Raw genomic sequence first — 24,901 nt, forward strand, 5'->3', positions numbered from 1 at the left:
CTCCTCAGTCAGGTGAAATCCGTCACGACAAAAGAGATGGCGCCTGACTGAGAAGTCCGTCCAGTGTTCCAGGAACACAAACCCCTCTTTCCTGCACCAATCCCTAAGCCACACATTTGCCTCCCTAATCTCCCTCTGCCTCCCTGGACTAGCGCGTGGCACTGGTAATAATTCCGGGAATATTACCTTAGATGTCCTTGCCTTCAGTTTCTTTCCTAAGTCCCTATAGTCTTTCTTAAGGACATCCCACCTTCCGCTAACTTTGTCATTGGTGCCAGATACGGTGATAATGTTTCACCGTCACCTCCTTCCTAGCCTTTATCAGAGTAGGGATGACTTCTTCCGGAATGCCCTTCCCAGCTAGGATTCAGTGTTCAACCGCCATGCCGTCAAACGTAACCGCGGTAAGTCTTGGAACATGCAGGGCCCCTGTTGCAACAGGTCCTCTCTGAGAGGAAGAGGCCATGGATCTTCTGTGAGCATTTCCTGAAGATCGCAATACCAGGCCCGTCGAGGCCAATCTGGAACAATGAGAATTGTCTGCACTCTTTTTCGTCTTATGATTCTCAATATCTTTGAGATGAGTGGAAGAGGAGGGAACACAAAGACCGACTGAAACACCCACGGTGTCACCAGGGCGTCCACTGCTACTGCCTGAGGGTCCATTGACCTAGCACAATACCTCCGAAGCTTCTTGTTAAGGCGTGACGCCATCATGTCTATTTGAGGAAGTCCCCAATGACTTGTTATCTCTGCAAAAACTTCTTGATGAAGTCCCCACTCTCTTGGATGGAGATCGTGTCCGCTGAGGAAGTCTGCTTCCCAGTTCTCCACTCCCGGAATGATGACTGCTGCCAAAGCGCTTATGTGATTTTCCACCCAGCGAAGAATCCAGGTGGCTTCCGCCATTGCCACTCTGCTCCTTGTCCCGCCTTGGCGGTTTACATGGGCCACGGATGTGGCGTTGTCTGATTGAATCAGAACCGGTAGGTCGCGAAGAAGAGTCTCTGCTTGACGTAGGCCATTGTATATGGCCCTCAATTCCAGTACGTTGATGTGTAGACAAGCCTCCTGGCTTGACCATAGTCCCTGAAAGTTTCTTCCTTGTGTGACTGCTCCCCATCCTCGGAGGCTCGCGTCCGTGGTCACCAGAACCCAGTCTTGAATGCCGAACCTGCGACCCTCTAGAAGGTGAGCACTCCTCAGCCACGACAGGAGAGACACCCTGGAACTGGGGGACAGGCTTGTTTTCTGATGAATTTGAAGATGGGACCTGGACCACTTGTCCAGAAGGTCCCACTGAAACGTCCTCGCATGAAACCTGCCGAAGGGGATGGCTTCGTAGGTCACCACCATTTTCCCCAGTACTCGAGTGCATTGATGGACTGACACTCTTTTCGGTTTTAACAGGTGTCTGACCATGTTCTGGAGTTCCTGTGCTTTATCCATTGGGAGAAAAACCTTCTTCTTCTCCGTGTCCAGAATCATGCCTAAGAAAGATAGCCGAGTCGTTGGAACTAACTGTGACTTTGGTAGATTTAGAATCCAGCCATGTTGCTGCAGCACTCTCAGGGAGAGCGACATGCTGTTCAGCAACTGATCTCTTGATCTCGCTTTTATCAGGAGATCGTCAAGTACGGGATAATTGTGACTCCCTGCCGGCGCAGGAGCACCATCATTTCCTCCATTACCTTGGTGAAAATCCTCGGGGCCGTGGAAAGCCCAAAAGGCAACGTTTGAAACTGGTAATGACAGTCCTGTACAGCGAATCTCAGGTACGCCTGATGAGGATATATGGGGACATGAAGGTATGCATCCTTTATGTCTAGTGACACTATAAAATCCCCCCCTTCCAGGCTGGAGATAACCGCCAGGAGCGATTCCATCTTGAATTTGAACTTTTTCAAGTACAGGTTTAGGGATTTTAAATTTAGAATGGGTCTGACCAAAACATCCGGTTTCGGGACCACAAATAGGGTTGAATAGTACCCCGTCCCCTGGGAACCTCGACAACCACTTGTTGTTGACACAGTTTTTGAATTGCAGCTAAAACTATCTCCCTTTCTGGGGAAGAAGCTGGTAATGCCGATTTGAAAAACCGGCGAGGAGGCACGTCTTCGAATTCCAGTTTGTAGCCTTGGGATACAATTTCCATTGCCCAAGGATCCCCATCTGACTGGACCCAGACGTGGCTGAAGAGTCGAAGACGTGCCCCCACCGGCGCGGACTCCCTCAGTGGAGCCCCAGCGTCATGCAGTGAATTTAGTAGAAGCCGGGGAGGACTTCTGCTCCTGCGAACTGGCCGTAGCAGGCATTCTTTTCCCTCTACCCTTACCTCTGGTGAGGAAGGAAGAGCCCCGACCTCTTCTGGACTTATGCGACCGAAAGGACTGCATCTGATATTGCAGCGTTTTCTTTTGCTGTGGGGAAACATAAGGTCGAAAAGTAGATTTACCCACGGTAGCTGTGGAAACCAGGTCCGCGAGACCATCCCCAAATAAATCCTCCCCTTTGTAAGGCAAAACTTACATATGCCTCTTTGAGTCGGCATCACTCGTCCATTGGCGGGTCCACAAGGCTCGCCTAGCAGAAATCGCCATGGCGTTGGCTCTCAAACCTAGCAGACCAACGTCTCTCTGAGCGTCTCTCATATACAAGACTGCGTCTTTAATGTGACCTAAGGTCAATAAAATGGTATCCCTATCCAGGGTATCAATGTCAGCTGACAAAGTATCCGTCCAAACTGGTACAGCGCTACAAACCCAAGCCGACGCTATTGCCGGTGTGAGCAAGGCACCCGTATGTGTATAAATTGATTTTAAGGTAGTTTCCTGCCTGCGATCAGCAGGATCCTTGAGGGCTGCTGTGTCTGGAGACGGCAGCGCCACCTTTTTGGACAAGCGCGTTAAAGCCTTGTCCACCCTGGGTGAGGATTCCCACCGTAACCTGTTCTGCGCAGGGAAAGGGTACGAATTCTTTTGGGAATCTGCAGTTTCTTGTCTGGAGTTTCCCAAGCCTTTTCAAATAAAAATACAAAACTGGTATAGTAATGTTAAAAGGTATAAAACGGGGGGGGGGATAGGGGTACTGGCGACAAGTGTGGCTAAAAACTATGTTTTTAAAAGCTTAAAATTAGAAGCCAAAAAAGTTATAAAATTTCTCTGACGTCCTAGTGGATGCTGGGAACTCCGTAAGGACCATGGGGAATAGCGGCTCCACAGGAGACAGGGCACATCTAAAAAAAGCTTTAGGATCACCTGGTGTGCACTGGCTCCTCCCCCTATGACCCTCCTCCAAGCCTCAGTTAGATTTCTGTGCCCGACGAGAAGGGTGCACACTAGGGGCTCTCCTGAGCTCTCTGTGAAAGTTTTAGTTTAGGTTTATTATTTTCAGTGAGACCTGCCGGCAACAGGCTCACTGCATCGAGGGACTAAGGGGAGAAGAAGCGAACTCACCTGAGTGCAGAGTGGATTGGGCTTCTTAGGCTACTGGACATTAGCTCCAGAGGGACGATCACAGGTTCAGCCTGGATGGGTCACCGGAGCCGCGCCGCCGGCCCCCTTACAGAGCCAGAAGAGCGAAGAGGTCCGGAAAAATCGGCGGCAGAAGACTTTCCTGTCTTCAGATAAAGGTAGGCGCACAGCACCGCAGCTGTGCGCCATTGCTCTCAGCACACTTCACACTCCGGTCACTGAGGGTGCAGGGCGCTGGGGGGGCAGCGCCCTGAGACGCAATAAATCGTTAGAAAACATTTTATGGCTAAAATAAATGCATCACATATAACTCCTGGGCTATATGGATGCATTTAACCCCTGCCAAAACATACAAGAAAACGGATGATAAGGACGCCGAGAAAGGGGCGGAGCCTATCTCCTCAGCACACTGGCGCCATTTTCCCTCACAGCTCAGTTGGAGGGAAGCTCCCTGGCTCCCCTGCAGTCACTACACTACAGAAAGGGGTTAAAAAAGAGGGGGGCACAAATTAGGCGCAGTATAAACAATACAGCAGCTATAAAGGGAAAAACACTTATATAAGGTTATCCCTGTATATATATAGCGCTCTGGTGTGTGCTGGCAAACTCTCCCTCTGTCTCCCCAAAGGGCTAGTGGGGTCCTGTCCTCTATCAGAGCATTCCCTGTGTGTGTGCTGTGTGTCGGTACCTTGTGTCGACATGTATGAGGAGAAAAATGATGTGGAGACGGAGCAGATTGTATGAAATGGTGATGTCACCCCCTAGGGTTTTTAGCCACACTTGTCGCCAGTACCCCTATCACCCCCGTTTTATATATATATATATATATATATATATATAAGCCAGTCCTTTGAGGTTTATTATTGCTGCCCAGGGCGCCCGCCCTGCGCCCTTACAGTGCCCGCTGTGTGTGTATGTGTGGGTGCAATGGCGCGCGTTATCCCTGTGAAGATCTGAAGTCTTCTGCTGCCTTTGAAGTCTTCTTTCTTCTTATACTCACCTGGCTTCTATCTTCCGGCTCTGTGAGGAGGACGGTGGCGCGGCTCCAGGACGAACAGCGACGGTGAGACCTGCGTTCCGACCCTCTGGAGCTAATGGTGTCCAGTAACCTAAGAAGCAGAGCCTATCACTTAAGTAGGTCTGCTTCTCTCCCCTCAGTTCCACGATGCAGGGAGCCTGTTGCCAGCAGTGCTCCCTGAAAATAAAAAACCTAACAAAAGTCTTTTTCAGAGAAACTCAGGAGAGCTCCCCTGCAGTGCACCCATTCTCCTCTGGGCACAGGATCTAACTGAGGTCTGGAGGAGGGGCATAGAGGGAGGAGCCAGTGCACACCCATCTAAAGTTCTTTATAGTGCCCATGTCTCCTGCGGAGCCCGTCTATACCCCATGGTCCTTACGGAGTTCCCAGCATCCTCTAGGACGTAAGAGAAATAGAGGTATCATTTGTATCTTTGCTCTTGTGTGTCCTGTGTGATCTGTAGGACTTGGAGAAGGAAGCAGGGTGCCAGTTTGGCACATACATAGACCTAGGACCTTCACATTTGGTGGCAAGCAGTGGGTATTGCACAACTACACCTACCCATTTGCTGATATGGGAGATGGACACCTATGAACCAGCTGGCAGGGGATCTATGAGGACTGTGTCCAAGAGGAGATAACCATGGATGGGGTATTATTGTCCTCCTTCCTGACCACCAGTCGAGGGTGGCATCATGCCCAAGGCTGACCAGCATATTCAGCTGACAAGACAATTATGAATTATTGTTCCCACTTAGCAATTTAGAGAGTGAGGAGCTGAAATCTGAGAGCTGGTCTGTACCTTGTGGTTTAGAAAGGACACGTGTATCAGAGGCTGATAACCCAAGATCAGAGCAGGAACTAGATGGGGATATGTTGCGCTACTGTAAGCCCCATAAAAGTTTTGTGGACTGTAACTATGTCAGCACTAGGAGACATCCAAGCAAATGCTGATACAGTGGATGTTAGGAGACAACACTTGCAATCCAGTCTTCTCTGTGATGTAGAAGACTCAAGTCTAGCCAGCATAGCACAGAGGAGAGAAAGGGATAATGCGCCTGGGGTCATGAAGGAGATGCCAGCAAGAGTAAGAATAGCATTCAGCCAGGCCCTCAGCCGGTCAGGATGGGGGAGGTGAGCGATCTGGGGAAGATGGAGGATCCTCCAGGTGACATCCAGCAATAATCCACTGGAGGGGGCAACAGTGATGTAAGGCCCAAAGGATGGGGTAGGGGCTGTTGAGGGGATAGTATAAGAAGATCTGCAGATACCCCCTGCAGACAACTTCTGTGCTGTTGGTAACTGCAGACGGAGGTCCTCAACCGTTGCCTACCACTGCCAGGTTCCTGGACACGGGCCTGCTGATGCAGATTACGCTCCTTGGAAAAGTGATTTATAGTAAAAGGACTGAGTTCTCAGCATTAGTCCCAGTGCTTGGAGGGTTATATTATTACCATATGTCTCCTGCTTCTGATGGATGATGGAACCATCAGTATATGGACTAGAGCGGCAGGGATGTAAGGAGCATGAAGAGAGTTCCCTTTGTAAATACTCCATACAAGGAAGTTACCCATTGCAATGGCTGACATGGAGGATGAAGAGGGAAAACACTGCTGTCTCCAAGCTTGCAGAAACCATTCCCAATATTCATATGAAGGCCCAGCGAGGGTACAAAGGTGACCCCTGTACCGGGCCCCAAAGTGCCAAGGGGCCCCAAGCAACAATATCACTAGACAAACTAAATTTGTAACACGCTGGCCGGCAGAGCAAAAATATGAAAAAACAAACAAAAGTGTCTCACCCATAGTGCATATGTGCAAAAGTAATCAAAGATGGCGCATGACGATGTGTGGCTCTTGCGTGTGATGTGCGGCGCTGGTGAGTCGGTATATGCCTTTCCTGGATTATGCAGTGGGCCCCTAGTAGAAGCCGACCCAGCTGAGGAAGCAGCACTTGATTCACAGCAGGCGCAGCACATAAGCGGTAGGACAACATCTCTGCCCATTACTCTGCAGCACATACGTTACTTGCACTACACTCCCTCATTCATTGTGTGTGTCTAGTATCCACATTAACTCTTCTGCTGTCCTAACAATCGAGAGGTCATCAATAAATCTCAAATAAAGTGCCACTTCAGACCCGAAATGTTATTTTCTATGATAATGGGTACTATTTACAAGTGCCAGGCTGTGCCATGGGGTCCTAAGTGGCCCCAGCATATGCCAATACTTTCATGGCATCTACAGAAATAGCATTTTTTTTTTACCAAAATGGTCTTCGGTCTGAAGTGGCACACTGCCTGATTTATACTGATGACCTCTTGGTTGTAGTAGACTGCTGCCAGATTTGTGCAAACTAAAGAAGTCAGCCTCCCACCCCGGGTCCCCCCAGGAGGAGGCCTGCACCATCAGGCTGATGGCTTATCTTCAGATTTGAAAACCGGTCTGGTAGCCCAATACCTTTTAGTTTTTCCAGACCTGTTGGATTGGGACTGTTTGCCTTTACCCTTTCCTTTTCCTTGATTCGGAAAGGACCGGAAAGCTGGAAACTAGGTTTGAAATTTTGTGTGAAAGGACACTTTCTTAGAGTCTGATTCTGACTCCAATATACTGTTAATTCCTTACCAAAAAAATATCTCCAGTAAGCAAAGATAAGACCCCAGAATCTTCCTGGATTCTGAGTCAGCTTACCATGTACATAGCCAACCCGCTGCTGTCTGAGAGGCCATTGTACCCATATCCAGGTCCACTTATCGCTGCCTGTTTGATATGTGCAATGTGAGATCTTTACTCTCTAGATGCCACTAATATATCCTCCTTCGATGCATCAGCCCAAGCCATGGCTGGTCTAACGATTGTACAAGACAAAAGAAAAAATGGTCTTTAGAAAACCATCAACTCTTCTATCCGTGACATCATTTATTGATGTTGAAAACAAAAGTAATGCAGATTTTCGCACCAATCTAAGACCTGCGAATCTACTTTGGGAGCCACCTGCCTTTTTTTTTTTAAACAGTCTCCAGCTGGACGAGGATAATTGGAATTCCCAGTGGGCGAAAGTAGATCATGACAAATCGGGACCACAGGCATTTAGAGCACCTAGCAACCACCAATCGTTCCAAACGCACCAGGAACTGCACCAACAGTACAATGCCGGACCCAGCCAAACAGTCCCACAGTCCCAGATCTGGTGAATTGGAGGGCCACGAGAGATGTGGTGGCACGTCAGACTGGTGCTCTTAAAACCAATCCAAGCCTTCGGTCACTGTTCCACCGCTGAGCGCATACCTAAAGGTTAACACTAATGCTATAGCTGTTTTTATGGTAATTATTTTGGGCAATAGAGTAGGACCTGCAGTATAGTGGGGTCCCTTGTCGGGAGCTGCAGGCTTAAATGCACTGAGCAATACATGAACTAAAACTCCACTGTTTATTATTGTTAGTTAATATAGTGAGTGCAAGACACATTTATGTATGTAGTAAGGCTACTGGGAGACCTTAGATGGAGCAATATTGGATCTGGCCATTACATTCCCTTAAGTCATAACCTCAGAACTGCACAGAGCAGGAACTATTATTCACAAGTAATTAGGAATGTGTTCATTATGAACAAGTCCACAATTACTGTCTGAAGGTTACACAATTATTTCAGGTCTACGCAACTGATATTTGAGGATAAAGCCTTTAACAGAAAACACCCCTGAAGAAGTCACTATTGAAGAAACGCGTTGGATGATTTAGAGTGAATTGGAGTGGATAAGAACAAGCCCGCCCATGCAAGGGTGACAACAAGTGCAAAATGCTTGTCTTATGATTATACAGATATGTACTTGTGATAAGCTTTTAATCTGTTTTACTTGAAGTTCTAGATTCAAATTTCATTTTATTTCTGAATCTTATACGAATTGTATTTGGTGAGCTCAGGTCTACTGTATAGCAGGAAATATTTCATACCTGCATCATCTAACAAAATGCACATAAATTAGGCACTCCACAAAAAACAATACTAATTATATTATATACACACTTATATACACATTTATATATAATCACTAATAATAAACTTCTGCTTGTTACTTTTCATAACATTATAGTGTTGTGTGTAATAACTCTCTACATGTGATGTTTGTCATGGATAGCCTTGTGTTAGAGTCTCCCAACTGAGAATAGGGCTGATGGCGGAGGAGGGTGTAGGATAAGAGATTGCTGTAGTGACTGAGCAAGGAGAATATGTGACTTCTGTAATAAGTGTTTATTACTCACCTGTGCTGATATCTGTAGGGATCTCCTCCTCCTTACACTGCTGATCACCCCTCACATACGTCTCTTCTTTTCCCTCTATATCTTCTGCCTTCATATCAGTCACATACGTCTCATCTTCTCCCTCTGTATCTTCTGCCTTCATATCAGTCATATACGTCTCTTCTTCTCCCTCTATATCTTCTGCCTTTATATCAGTCACATACGTCTCTTCTTCTCCCTCTGTATCTTCTGCCTTTATATCAGTCACATACGTATTTTCTTCTCCCTCTATATCTTCTGCCTTTATATCAGACAGACGTTCTTCCTAAATTACCCAAAAAATAGGATTTTAATACCTACCGGTAAATCCTTTACTCTTAGTCCGTAGAGGATGCTGGGGTCACATCAAGAACCATGGGGTATAGATGGGATCCACAGGAGACATGGGCAATTTAAGACTTTCAAAGGGGTGTGAACGGACTCATCTCTCTATGCCCCTCCTCCAGACTCCAGTTATAGGAACTGTGCCCAGAGAGACTAACATTTCAAGGAAAAGGATTTATTGTTAAACTAATGTGAGATACATACCAGCTCACACCTCAAGCACGCCGTGCAACATGGCATTTAACACAACGCAAGTCAACGGCATGAACATCATCAGCAACAGACCGACTATAAACGTAACACAACATGTGTGTAACCACAACTAAAAACTGCAGATACAGTACGCACTGGGACCGGCGCCCAGCATCCTCTACGGAGTAAGAGAAAAGGATTTACCGGTAGGTATTAAAATCCTATTTTCTCATACGTCCTAGAGGATGCTGGGGTCACATCAAGAACCATGGGGTTATACCAAAGCACTAGAACGGGCGGGAGAGTGAGGATGACTCTGCAGCACCGAATGACCAAACATGAGGTCCTCATTAGCCAGGGTATCAAACTTGTAGAACTTCGCAAAGGTGTTTGAACCCGACCAAGTAGCTGCTCAGCAAAGTTGCAATGCCGAGACCCCCCGGGCAGCCGCCCAGGACGAGCCCACCTTTCTGGTAGAATGGGCCTTTACCGATTTCGGTAACGGCAATCCAGCCATAGAATGAGCCTGCTGAATCGTAGGACAGATCCAGCGCGCAATAGTCTGCTTGGAAGCAGGAGCCCCAATTTTATTGTGAGCATACAGGACAAACAGAGCCTCCGTTTTCCTAAACTGAGCCATTCTGGCGACATATATTTTCAAAGCTCTTACTACATCGAGAAACTTTGATTCCAGCAAGGCGTCAGTAGCCACTGGCACCAAAATAGGTTGGTTCAAGTGTAACGTCGAAACTACTTTCGGCAGAAACTGCTGTCGAGTCCTCAATGCTGCTCTATCTTCATGAAAGATCAAATAAGGGGTCTTGTGAGACAAGGCCGCCAATTCAGACACCCACCTTGCGGATGCCAAGGCCAACAGCATGACCAGTTTCCAAGTAAGAACACCACGTTAAGATCCCACGGTGCCACAGGGGGCACAAAGGGAGGTTGGATGTGCAACACTCCTTTCACGAAGGTCTGAACTTCTGGAAGAGAGGCCAATTGTTTTTGGAAGAAAACCTATAAGGCTGAATTTGAACTTTAATTGAGCCCACTTAAGGCCCGCATCCATACCGACTTGTAGAAAATGGAGAAAACGTACTAGCTGAAAGTCTTCCGTAGGAACCTTCCTGGATTCACACCAAGACACGTATTTTCTCCAAATACGGTGGTAATGTTTAGACGTTACTCCCTTCCTGGCCTGAATAAGAGTGGGGATAAGTTCCTCGGGAATACCCTTCCGGGCTAGGATCCGGCATTCAACCTCCAAGCCGTCAAACGAAGTAGCGGTAAGTCTTGGAACACGCACCTGCTGTAACTGATCCTCCCCCAGAGGAAGAGGCCAGGGATCTCCTACGAGTAATTCCAGAAGATCCGGATACCAAACCCTTCTTGGCCAGTCTGGAACAATGAGGATCGCTCGAACCTTTGTTCTTCTTATGCTCTTTATCACTTTTGGAATGAGTAGAAGCGGAAGAAACACGTACACCAACTAAAAACACCCACGGTGTCACTAGGGCATCCACTGCTATTGCTTGAGGGTCTCTTGACCTGGAACAATATCTCTGAAGTTTCTTGTTGAGGCGAGACGCCATCATGTCTATTTGAGGAATTCCCTTAAAGACTTGTCACTTCTGCAAAGACCTCTTGATGAAGACCCCACTCTCCTGGATGGAGACTGTGTCTGCTGAGGAAGTCTGCTTCCCAGTTGTCCACTCCTGGAATGAAGATCGCTGACAGAGCGCTTGTATGCCTTTCCGCCCAACGGAGCACTTTTGTGGCCTCTGCTATTGCCGCTCTGCACTTTGTTCCGTCCTGGTGGTTTATGTACGCTACTGCTGTTATGTTGTCCGACTGAATCAAGACGGGCCGATTACGAAGATGTTCGCTTGCAGAAGGCCATTGTGAATCGCCCTTAACTCCAGAACGTTTATGTGTAGACACATTTCCTGGCTTGACCATCTTCCCTGGAAGCTTTCCCCCTGCGTGACTGCTCCCCAGCCTCGGAGACTCACATCCGTGGCCTGCGTACCTCTAGGGGGTGAGAGCTGTGCAGCCACCACAGGAGTGAGATTCAGGTCTTGGAAGACAGGGTTATCCTTCAGTGCATGTGCAGATGGGACCCGGACCACTTGTCCAACAGGTCCCACTGTAACACTCTGGCATGGAATCTGCCAAACTGAATGGCCTCGTAGGTTGCCACCATCTTTCCCAGCAACCGAGTGCATCAATACTCTTGCTGGTTTCAGCAATTGTTTGACCAGACATTGAAGTTCCAGAGCCTTTTCCACTGGAAGAAAGACTCTCTGTAATTCTGTGTCCAGAATCATTCCCAAAAACGACAGCCGTCTCGTTGGAACCAACTGTGATTTTGGCACGTTTAGGAGCCAACCATGTTGCTGCAGAATTGTCAGGGAGAGAATAATGTTCTGCACCAATTGGTCCCTGGATCTCGCCTTTATCAGGAGATTGTCCAAGTACGGGATAATCGTGACTCCTTGTTTGCGTAGGAGAACCATCATTTCGGCCATTACTTTGGTGAAAACCCTCGGAGCCGTGGACAGACCAAATGGCAATGTCTGAAATTGGTAATGACAATCCCGAACTGCGAACCTCAGGTAAGCCTGATGTGGGAAATAAATGGGAACATGCAAGTAGGCATCCTTTAGGTCTACCAACACAATAAAATCCCCTTCCTCCAGACTGGAGATCACTGGCCGGAGAGATTCCATCTTGAATTTTAATTTTTTTAGGTAGAAATTGAGGGATTTGAGGTTCAGGATTGGTCTGACTGAGCCATCTGGCTTAGGGACCACGAACAGGCTCGAATAAAAGCCTTCTCTCTGTTGCGACGGAGGAACCCTGACTATGACTTGATTGTGACACAATTTTTGTATTGCGGCGCATACCACCTCCCTGTCTAGAAGAGAAGCTGGTAAGGCTGATTTAAAAATCGGTGAGGGGGGACGTCTTGAAACTCCAGTTTGTACCCTTAGGACACTATTTCCAAAACCCATGAGCCCAGAACTGACTGAAGAGCCTGAGACATGCTTCCACTGGTGCAGACTTCCGCAGAGGAGTCCCAGCGTCATGTGGTGGACTTGGCAGAAGCCGGGGAGGACTTCTGCTCCTGGGAACTGGCCACGGCCGGTGATCGTTTGCCTTTTCTGTATTTATTGGGCCGAAAGGACTGCATCTGATAGTGGTGTGCTTTCTTTTGTGGTGCAGGCACATAAGGTAAAAATTATGATTTACCCGCGGTAGCCGTAGATACCAAATCAGCGAAGCCGTCACCAAACAACACACCACCATTATACGGTGGAGACTCCATAGCTTTCTTAGAGTCAGCATCAGCATTCCATTGATGAATCCACAATGCTCTCCTAGCTGAGACTGCCATGGCATTGGCTCGTGATCCCAAGAGGCCAATATCTCTCGCAGCTTCTTTTAGGTAGACTGCAGCGTCCCTGATATGACCTAGTGTCAAAAGAATGCTATTCCTATCTAGGGTATCCAATTCAGACGACAGGTTATCTGCCCATTTTTCGATAGCACTGCTCACCCACGCAGATGCAATGGCTGGTCTGAGTAGCGTACCCGTGGTGACATAAATGGATTTCAATGTATTTTCCTGCCTACGATCCGCAGGATCCTTTAGGGCTGCCGTGTCAGGGGACGGGAGAGCCACCTTTTTGGACAGCCGTGACAGAGCTTTGTCCACAATGGGGGGTGACTCCCATTTTTCCCTATCCCCAGAGGGAAACGGATACGCCATTACAATCCTTTTGCGAATCTGAAACTTTCTGTCAGGACTTTTCCAAACCTTTTCACAAAGCGTGTTCAGTTCATGAGAGGAAATGTTACCTCAGGTTTCTTCCCTTTATACATACAGACCCTAGCATCAGGAACAGTAGGGTCCTCAGTGATATGTAACACGTCTTTTATTGCCACAATCATGTACTGAATGCTCTTTGCCAGTTTTGGTTCTAATCTGGCATCACTATAGTCGACACTTGAATCAGTGTCCGTGTCGGTATCCCTGTCTGTCAGCTGGGCAAATGAACGTTTTTGTGACCCCGAGGGGGTCTGGATTTGACACAACACATCCTCTACGGATTTCTTCCAAGCCTGGTTCTGGGACTCAGATTTATCCAATCTTTTATTTATCATTTAAAGCACTCAAAACATTCACCCAATCAGGTGTCGGCGGCGCCGATAGGGTCACTCCCACAGCCGTTTGTGTCCCTAACATAGTCTCCTCCTGGGAAGAGCACTCCGCCTCAGACATACCGACACACGTGCACCCACCACCCACAGACACACCGGGCATATAGGGGACAGACCCACAGTAAAGCCTGTCAGAGAGCCACAGAGGGAGATATTGGCAACTCACACCCGAGCGCCCAAACCCGGTCTGAAAATACTACAGAAAATGTCACAGGCCTGCAGCGCTTTTATAACTTACATACAATGCATCAAAATCACTGTGCCCCCCCCCCCCTCCCAGTTTTGAACCCTGTTACTTGTACAGCAGTGTGCGGAAGGACCAACGTCTCTGCAGCCTGTGTAGAGAAAATGGTGCTGGGCTGTGTGCTGTGAGGGCTAAGCCCCGCCCCCATAATGGCGCGCTTTAGACCCGCTCTTTTTTAAACTTTTTTATACTGGCCGGGGTCCGGACAGTGCCCTGGCACTATGTCCGCTCCTGCCAGTCAGTTATTTTGTGGTTAAATTGCTGCCTCCCCCCCCCCGCGTCCTGTAGCTTGCAGTGCCTCTGAGTGTGGGAGCATGGCGCGCAGCGCGGCCGCTGTGCGCTACCTCAAAGCCGTCACTGAAGTCTTCTGATCTTCTTCTACTCGCCTGTCTTCTGAATTCTGGCTCTGCAAGGGGGGTGACGGCAGGCTCTGGGAACGAGCATCTAGGCGTACCTAGCGATCAGACCCTCAGGAGCTAATGGTGTCCTGTAGCCAAAGAAGCAGAGCCTTTAAACTCACAGAAGTAGATCTGACTTCTCTCCCCTCAGTCCCACGAAGCAGGGAGACTGTTGCCAGCAGTGCTCCCTGAAAATAAACAACATAACATAAAGTATTTTCAGAAAAACTCAGTAGAGCTCCTCAGTGTGCATCCAGTCTGCCTGGGTACAGATTCTAAACTGGAGTCTGGAGGAGAGGCATAGAGGGAGGAGCCAGTTCACACACCTTTGAAAGTCTTAAAGTGCCCATGTTTCCTGTGGATCCCGTCTATACCCCAAGGTTCTTGATGTGACCCCAGCATCCTCTAGGACGTATGAGAAAATAATACAATGGCATTTGCATAGTGTTAGCTTAAACTAAGGGTGAAACAGTATAATATCAGTGTATAAAACACACAGCTGCTCTAAAGATCATATAGTGACAGTCACTTTGGTATATTGGGGAGACCCTAAATCCCACCTACCTGATCCTCCTGTGGGATCCTGTGATTCTCCTCTGTACAATCCTGGGAATACAGAGGACGGGGACATCTCTCTGGGGTATCTCTGTTACTGGGCACATCTGTAGGAGACACACAGTGACTGAGTACAGTATATATATGTGATTATCAGGTGATGTGTGTATATAGGGGCCCCCATACCTGCTCTCCCCTGTACAATACATGACAGTCTCCTCTTACCCAGTGATGTGAGGGGCCGGTGATTCTCCATCATCACGTCCTTGTACAGACCCCTGTGTTCCTCTATATACTCCCCCTCCTGCATGGAGACATAGACAGTGACATCCTGACACCTTATAGGAACCTGACACACACAGTGATACAGTCATCACCCAGACATATCCCCCGGTGTTACTGTATAATGTCCCATTCCCAGCAGTCACCTCTCCAGTCATCGCCCAGACACATCCCCCGGTGTTACTGTATAATGTCCCATTCCCAGCAGTCACCACCCAGACACATCCCCTGGTGTTACTATATAATGCCCCATTCCCAGCAGTCACCTTTCCAGTCATTACCCAGACACATCACCCGGTGTTACTGTATAATGTCCCATTCCCAGCAGTCACCTCTCCAGTCATCACCCAGACACATCCCCTGGTGTTACTGTATAATGCTCCATTCCCAGCAGTCACCTCTCCAGTCATCACCCAGACACGTCCCCTGGTGTTACTGTATAATGTCCCATTCCCAGCAGTCACCTTTCCAGTCATTACCCAGACACATCCCCCGGTGTTACTGTATAATGTCCCATTCCCAGCAGTCACCTCTCCAGTCATCACCCAGACACATCCCCTGGTGTTACTGTATAATGCCCCATTCCCAGCAGTCACCTTTCCAGTCATTACCCAGACACATCCCCTGGTGTTACTGTATAATGCCCCATTCCCAGCAGTCACCTCTCCAGTCATCACCCAGACACGTCCCCTGGTGTTACTGTATAATGTCCCATTCCCAGCAGTCACCTCTCCAGTCATCACCCAGACACATCCCCTGGTGTTACTGTATAATGTCCCATTCCCAGCAGTCACCTCTCCAGTCATCACCCAGACACATCCCCTGGTGTTACTGTATAATGTCCCATTCCCAGCAGTCACCTCTCTAGTCATCACCCAGACACATCCCCTGGTGTTACTGTATAATGTCCCATTCCCAGCAGTCACCTCTCTAGTCATCACCCAGACACATCCCCTGGTGTTACTGTATAATGTCCCATTCCCAGCAATCACCTCTCCAGTCATCACCCAGACACGTCCCTGGTGTTACTGTATAATGCCCCATTCCCGGCAGTCACATCTCCAGTCATCACCCAGACACATCCCCTGGTGTTACTGTATAATGCCCCATTCCCAGCAGTCACCTCTTCTGTCATCACCCAGACATGTTCCCTGGTGTTACTGTATAATGCCCCATTCCCAGCAGTCACCTCTCCAGTCATCACCCAGACACATCCCCTGATGTTACTGTATAATGCTCCATTCCCAGCAGTCACCTCTCCAGTCATCACCCAGACACATCCCCTGATGTTACTGTATAATGCTCCATTCCCAGCAGTCACCTCTCCAGTCATCACCCAGACACGTACCCTGGTGTTACTGTATAATGCCCCATTCCCAGCAGTCACCTCTCCAGTCATCACCCAGACACATCCCCTGATGTTACTGTATAGTGTCCCATTCCCAGCAGTCACCTCTCCAGTCATCACCCAGACACGACCCCGGTGTTACTGTATAATGCCCCATTCCCAGCAGTCATCTCTCCAGTCATCACCCAGACACATCCCCTGGTGTCACTGTGTAATGTCAAGGGGTCAGCTTTCTGGGGGTAGCTTGCGTGGAATTTAATAAGTGTGTTATCCGAACAGTTAAATAAACAGTTGAACAAACATTGAGCACCATCAAGGAAAGGTAATTTACTTAAAGAACTTTTATCTCACAAACGACCACAGCATGTTCATCAAACTACTGTTTCTTATTTCAATTCATGGAATTCTCACCAAATGTAACACATTCTACACTCACCCTAAAACTCACCCCTCTGTGCACATTACAGCTTCTATTCTCCACTCCCCTCTTCTAACCATTCATGAGCTTTGGCCCTCATTCTGAGTTGATCGCAGCAGCAAGAAAGTTAGCAATTGGGCAAAACCATGTGCACTGCAGGAGGGGTAGATATAACATGTGTAGTGAGAGTTAGATTTGGGTGGGGTGTGTTCAATCTGCAATCTAATTTGCAGTGTAAAAATAAAGCAGCCAGTATTTACCCTGCACAGAAACAAAATAACCCACCCAAATCTAACTCTCTCTGCACATGATATATCTGCTTCCCCTGCAGTGCACATGGTTTTGCCCAATTGCTAACTTTCTTGCTGCTGCGATCAACTCAGAATGAGGGCCTTTATACTTACTTCTCTGCAAGTACTTTGACAACCACAATTGGCCACCAGAATAAACACTCGCAAACATCCACCAATATTTATCTCACTCTTCTGCTTTTATTAGCTGGTGCCATATCACCAAATCCAGGCCCCAAACCACCTGTCCCTCTCACACTCAGCTATCTCAAAACAACATAGAAATCCATCTAACCTCATAAATATCACGTGTCTTCCATCCCCCTCCAAGTCACTAAAATGTGGCTTATGGAACGCAAGCTCTGTTTGTAACAAATTGCCATCCATCCATGACCTCTTTATCTCTCACAACTTTAATCTGCTGGCTATAACAGAAACATGGCTCACACAATCAGACACAGCCTCCCCTGCAGCACTGTCACACGGTGGTTTCCACTTCACACACACACCCCCAGGCCTGGTAATAGTAAAGGTGGAGGGGTTGGAATCTTACTGTTCCAATTTTTCACATACACTGTTCTACCTCAGGTTCCATCACTCGCACTCACATCATTTGAAGTTCACTCTATCAGGATTTTCACCTCTTTTCTCTGCATTTTGCAGCTATCTATCGCCCTCCTGGGCAACTCGAACAACAATTTCTAGAAGATTTTTCTGCCTGGCTTCTACGCATCTTATCCTCTGACATCTCCACCATCATTATGGGCGATTTCAATATAGCTCTTGACAGTCCACAATCTGTTCATGCCTCCAAACTCTTTTCTCTAACCTCCTCTCTTGGCCTCACCCAATGGTCTGACTCCTCTACTCACCAGGAGGGCCACTACCTTGATGTTGTGTTCACCAGGCACTGCTCAGTTTCTGAATTCATTAACACTCCTTTCCCTCTCTCTGATCACAACCTGATCACCTTCACAATCTCTTCTATTACTCTAACTTCTATGACACTAAAACCAAGCAAGCCTCCTCTAACCCGCAGAAATACTAACAATATACATTTTCAACAACTTTCCACTTCTCTGCAACAACTGCTCTCACCAATCCCTACATTTACCACACCTGACACTGCTGTATCCCACCTGCACAAGACCCTAGAGAGGCTCCAGCTACCCATCATACTCTTGATGAAGTGGCTCCAGCTACCCATCACACTATACGTAGGCTTAGATGCCAACCATGGAACTCTAAATCAACAAGACACCTACAAAAACTGTCATGTAAAGTAGAACGTCAGTGGCGTAAATCTCAGAATCCTCAGATATAAGACCACCTACCACTCCTATCATCAGGCCCTGGACACTGCCAAACATATTTCCAGTCTCTCATCTCTTCTCATGCCACCAACCCCAAGCAACTTTTTAATACATTTAAATCACTTCTTTACCCTCCCTCACCTCCCCCACTAGCTACTTTCAGTGCCTACAACAGCACAAACCAGTCCAGGTGGTTACTCCATATACCGGCCCTGTTTGAACATTACCGATCAATCCATCTCAAGCCCTGCACGGGAGTCGGGAAGCTAATCCCCCTCCAGCTTGAACAATTGACTGCAGCTTATATCATCCAGCACGGGACTCTCACCATACAACCTTATACAGCGGCCTTATCGATCTCGCCGTAACAGTGGTTCACATGCCGACAATACCAACAGCGCCCATATCCCAGGGCCAATCAGCCCAATGATAAAGCTGTAGCGGCAGCACAAACAAGGTACGAGTCACCTCAAGTCCCATATAAGAGACGGGAATCCAAACTGCCCCAGTCTGAAAAATTGACTGTGGTTTATATATCCACCACGGGATCTTCACTATTTAGCAGCAATACCATCCCCGCTGTGGACACGGTCCACACGCCGCTTCTATCAACAGTGTTAACATCTTGGGACCGTTACCCATACAATCCAGCTATAGTGGAAGAGGTGATGTAATCCTGGAGGAGAATATACATCAAGCGCATAACGGATTTTCCACCAATGGACTTGACGGTTCTCTTCTCATCAGTTCCGCGCCGGCACCCACCTGGCCTTGGCATATAAACGTTTTTTTTATCTTCCAGCAGTTGTTTTTAAGCCACAACCAATATTTTCTTTCCGGGGACGCCCGGTTGGATATATTGGTCATATTACCACTGAACAATTACATTAATATATGTATTTGGTTTCTAGCTGCTTTTTATATGAGTCTGTAACATAGAAACATAGAATTTGTCGGCAGATAAGAACCACTTGGCCCATCTAGTCTGCCCCTTTTTTTTTTTATATATTATTTTTTTTTTTATCACTAACCTTATTTGTTCCTTATTTCTTTGTAAGGATATCCTTATGTCTATCCCATGCATGTTTAAATTGCTCTACTGTCTTAGCCTCTACCACCTCTGATGGGAGGCTATTCCACTTGTCCACTACCCTTTCTGTGAAATAATTTTTCCGCAAATTTCCCCTGAACCTCCCCCCCTCCAGTCTCAGTGCATGTCCTCGTGTCCTATTGCTTCTCTTCATTTGGAGAATGTTTCCCTCCTGGACTTTGTTAAAACCCTTCATATATTTGAAAGTTTCTATCATGTCCCCCCTTTCTCTTCTCTGCTCCAAACTATACATATTGAGATTTCTTAGTCTTTCTGGGTATGTTTTGTGATGTAGGCCATGCACCATTTTAGTTGCCCTCCTTTGTACAGTTTCTAATGTATTAATGTCCTTTTGAAGATATGGCCTCCAGAACTGAATACAGTATTCTAGATGAGGCCGTACCAATGACCTATACAGTGGCATTATTACTTCTTTCTTTCTGCTGCTGATTCCTCTCCCAATGCAGCCAAGCATCTGACTAGCCTTCCTCATTGCCTTGTTACATTGCTTACCTGCCTTTAAGTCATCTGAAATAGTGACTCCTAGATCCCTTTCCTCCTCAGTAGTTTCCAGTATAGTGCCATTAATACTGTATTTAGCTTTAGGATTTTTGAGACCCAAGTGCATGATTTTGCATTTTTTGGCATTAAACTGTAATTGCCAGACTCTTGACCATTCCTCTAGTCTACCTAGATCCTCAATCATTTGTTTTACCCCACCTGGTGTGTCTACCCTGTTGCATACCTTTGTGTCATCTGCAAAAAGGCATACTTTCCCTTTAATCCCATTTGCAATGTCACCAATAAAGATATTGAAAAGCACTGGTCCAAGTACAGATCCCTGGGGTACTCCACTGGTAACATTTCCCTCCTGTGAATGCACTCCATTTACCACAACTCTCTGTTTTCTATCCTTCAACCAAGATCTTATCCATTCAATAATCCTAATATCCAATCCCAAACTTTCAAGTTTATTTAGCAGTCTGCGATGTGGAACTGTGTCAAAAGCCTTACTAAAGTCAAGATAAGCTATATCCATGGCTCCACCTTTATCGATCACTTTAGTCACACAATCAAAAAAGTCAATAAGATTTGTTTGACATGATCTTCCCCCAGTGAATCCATGCTGTTTGGGATCCAGTAAATTGCCGGATTTGAGATGATCTACAACTCTTTCTTTTAAGAGTGTTTCCATCAATTTCCCTACTACTGATGTAAGACTCACTGGTCTGTAGTTGTTTGCCTCTTCCTTGCTTCCACTTTTGTGCAGTGGGACTACGTTTGCTCTTTTCCAGTCCCCTGGAATTTCTCCTGTAGCTAATGACTGGTTGAATAATTCTGTCAATGGTGCTACCAGCACCTCTTTAAGTTCTTTTAGTATCCTTGGATGTATCCCATCTGGCCCCATAGATTTGTCCACTTTCAGCTTTGAGAGTTCTGTTAGGACCTTCTCCTCTGTAAATGTACTTGTTTCATTTTCCTGAATATCCCTGCAACTTAACTGTGGCCCCTTCCCCTCTCTTTCAGTAGTAAATACTGAGCAAAAATAATCATTAAGATGATCTGCTATTAAATTGTCTCCCTCAACAAGATTCCCAGTGTCCGTCTTTAGTTTTATAATTCCGCCTTTTGTTTTTCTTTTTTCGCTTATATACCTAAAAAAAGTTTTGCCTCCTTTACCCACTGACTGGGCCATTTTCTCCTCAGCTTGTGCCTTTGCACATCTGATTACCTTCTTTGTCTCCTTCTGTCTAACAAGATATATCTTTTTGTCTTCATTATTTTGTGTCTGCTTATATTTCCTAAAAGCCATCTTTTTTGCTCTCACAATATTTGCTACTTCTTTTGCAAACCACACTGGCTTCCTTTTCCTTGTGTTTTTCCTAACAGTTTTGATACAAAGGTCTGTTGCCTTCAATATTGCACATTTGAATGTTTTCCACCTCTCCTGCACTGTTTCCAAGTTCCTCCACTCTGCCAAAGAATCGCTTACACATTTTCCCATCCCTACAAAATCAGCCTTCCTAAAATCCAACACCTTTGTTTTTGTATGGGACGAGTCAGTCTCTGTCTTAATGCTGAACCATACTGCTTGATGATCACTGGATCCGAGGTTTTCACCCACTTTTACGTCTGATAATCTGTCTCCATTTGTAAGTATTAAGTCTAATATTGCGTCTTTCCGAGTGGGCTCCCTCACCAATTGGTGGAGGGATGCTCCCTGAAGGGAATTTAAAATGTTCCTACTTCTAGTGGAACTAGCAACAGACACCTCCCAGTTTACATCAGGAAGATTAAAGTCTCCCATGATTATTACCTCTCCTTTTAATGCCATTTTAGTTATGTCCTGCAATAGGTTCTTGTCAAGTTCCTCTTCCTGACCTGGTGGCCTGTATATCACGCCAATACGAATAATCAACTTTTCCCCTGTTTCTATGGTCACCCAAGGGGCCTCAGTTTTTTCTTCAATACTTTGTATTAATGTAGTCTTTATGGCATTTTTTACATACATTGCTACCCCTCCCCCGATTTTTCCAATTCTGTCCTTCCTAAACAAAGTATATCCCGGTATAGCTATGTCCCAGTCATGATTTTCATTGTACCATGACTCTGTAATTGCCACAATGTCTAGATCATCCCTTGTCATTATTGCAGTTAGTTCTGGGATTTTATTTCCTAAGCTCCTAGCATTTGCACACATAGCTTTTAGAGTTTTGTTTGTGCTTTTTCTGTTCCTAGCTATGTTCTTCTCTCTGCCTATTTTTATTTGGTTTTGATCTGAATTATCTTCTGTTGCTGTGGATATGCTTCCTATTCCCTTTGCCTGCAGAAACAATACCTCTGTGTTGGGGGAGCAGATTTCTTTATTCCTATTTGGTTCACTGCCCCCCTTTGTAAGTACTGTTAATTAATTATACAAGTGTTATGAAATTGCTACACAATTGTACAAGAATAGTTCATATTTAATAGCAATATATACAGATACAAAAGTATTTGTTATTTATAATAAAATAATTTTAACAACTATTGGGACTCCATGGCTGTTATCTTGTTGGGTGTTTTGATGGGTGGTCTTCTGTATACCGGCGGTCGGGCTCCCGGCGCTCAGTATACAGGCGCCGGAAGCCCGACCGCTGGCATACCGACACTTATTTTCCCTCGTGGGGGTCCACAACCCCCATAGAGGGAGAATAAAATAGTGTGGCGCGCGTAGCGCGCCACCGTGCCCGTAGCGTGGCGAGCGCAGCGAGCCCGCAAGGGGCTCATTTGCGCTCGCTACACTGTCGGTCAGCCGGCGGTCGGGCTCCCGGCGCCGGTATGCTGGGCCCCGGGAGCCCGACCGCCGGCCAGCCGTAGTGAACCTGTTTTGATATATGAGCGCCCCTATCATATTTCTTTTGTCTAGTTATTCCTAATAGGAGCAATACACAACTCCTATATATTGGTGAACGTATACCAAGCATTGTCCCCACCATTTCATTTTTTTTAAATATTTTTTCTGATTTTATTTAATTGATGCAGGCGCTGCAAATAATAGTGTTTTGTGTATCAGTGCCTCCTACTTCAAGGATAAGAGTGATAAAATCCGAGATGAAATGGTATGCTCTTCCTCAGCCAGTGACCTGCTCAATTCCCTACCTGAACCCTCTGGCACTTTCTCTTCATTTGATCCCACAAGTGAAGATGAAGTATCAACACTCTTTCCATCCTCCTACTCCACTACCTCTCCTCTTGATCCTATACCCTCACAGGTCAGTAAAACTTTGTCTCCTGTGCTTATCCCAACCTTAACTAACATCTGTAATCTCTCTCTCTACTGGTATCTTTCCTTCTCTGTATAAGCATGCAGTGATTACTCCCAGTCTAAACAAACACAACTCTGACCCAAACACACTCTCTAACTACCGTCCCATTTCTCAGCTACCATATCCCTCCAAGCTACTTGAGAGACTTGCCTACACTCGCCTCACACACTTTCTTAACTCCCACAACTTATTGGACCCACTTCAGTCAGGCTTTCATGCCCAACACTCCACAGACACTGCACTGACCAAAGTAGTGAATGATCTAGTCACTGCTAGATCTAAAGGCCATTACTCACTACTCATTCTTCTAGATCTCTCTGCTGCTTATGACATCATTGACCACTCTCTTCTCAAACAAATACTACAATCTCTAGGTCTTCAGGACACGGTCCTCTCCTGGTTCTCATCCTACCTATCTAATCGCTCTTTCAGTGTTCACTTCTCTGATTCTACCTCTTCTTCTCTACCTCTATCAGTTGGAGTACCGCAAGTCCTCTGCTGTTCTCAATCTATACCTCATCTCATCGCTGGGTGATCATATCATACAACCCATTAAGAACCTAGCAATCTGGTGGACCATTATGCAACAGGTAGCATCAATCCTTCTGTATCAATGCCTATTCCCCCATAGATTGTAACCTTGCGAGCAGGGCCTTCCTACCTCTATGTCTGTCTGTTTTTACCCTGTTTTGTTCTATTACTGTTGTTCTAATTGTAAAGCGCAACTGAATATGCTGCGCTATATAAGAAACTGCTAATAAATAATAAATACAACACAGGCCGCTCCCCCTGCATACTATGACAGCACAGAAAGCTACCCCTGTATATTATGACAACATATGCTGCTCCCCCTGTATACTATGACAGGACAGGAAGCTACCCCTGTATATTATGACAACACAGGCCACTGCCCCTGTATATTATGACAACACATGCTGCTCCCCCTGTATACTATGACAGCACAGGAAGCTACCCCTGTATATTATGACAACACAGGCCACGCCTTCTGTATAGAAAGAAAATACATTCCGCTCACCCTATATAATACAAGTAACAAGACACCACAGGTCCCTCCACTTGTATATTATGACAACACAGGCCGCTCCCCCTGTATACTATGACAGTACAGGATGCTACCCCTGTAATATGACAACACAGGCCACTCCTTCTGTATAGAAAGACAATACATGTCGCTCACCCTATATAATAAAAGTAACAAGACACCACAGGCCACTTACCCTGTATAAAAGGGCAACACAGGCTGCTCCCCCTGTATAGTAGGATGTCATAATCCACTACCCCTGTATAGGAGGATGCCCCAGGTCGCTCCCCCTGTACAGTAGGACAACACATGCCACTCCCCTGTATTTTAATACAGCTCCCCTGAATATTAATACAACATATGCCGCTCCACCTGTATAGTACAATGCCACAGGATACAACACCTGTAATGTCCCGTTTATAGAATTACAGTAACGGCAGGGGTCTGCGCCACCTGTATCACGGTAACGACGGGGTGTGCGCCCTCTGTATTATGGTAAGGGTGGGGACTGCGCCACCTGTATTACGGTAACGGCGGGGTCTGAGCCACCTGTATTACGGTAAGGGTGGGGACTGCGCCACCTG

General features: G+C 46.6%; 1 protein-coding gene across 1 annotated transcript in view; it reads right to left on the minus strand.

The window, feature by feature from the left end:
- The window catches only part of LOC134984521 (zinc finger protein 391-like), a 60,232-nt gene extending 48,966 nt beyond the window's left edge, over positions 1–11,266 (minus strand). The window contains exons 1-2 of the mRNA XM_063950087.1: positions 11,182–11,266; positions 8,753–9,052 (exon numbers count right to left, since the gene is read on the minus strand). Of these exons, the coding sequence (XP_063806157.1) occupies positions 8,753–9,052; positions 11,182–11,266 (385 nt within the window). The remainder of the gene's footprint in view (positions 1–8,752; positions 9,053–11,181) is intronic.
- Between the last annotated feature and the right edge of the window lie 13,635 nt (positions 11,267–24,901).

The sequence above is a fragment of the Pseudophryne corroboree genome (assembly GCF_028390025.1).
Source record: "Pseudophryne corroboree isolate aPseCor3 chromosome 3 unlocalized genomic scaffold, aPseCor3.hap2 SUPER_3_unloc_6, whole genome shotgun sequence".
In the NCBI taxonomy this organism is placed as follows: Eukaryota; Metazoa; Chordata; class Amphibia; order Anura; family Myobatrachidae; genus Pseudophryne; species Pseudophryne corroboree.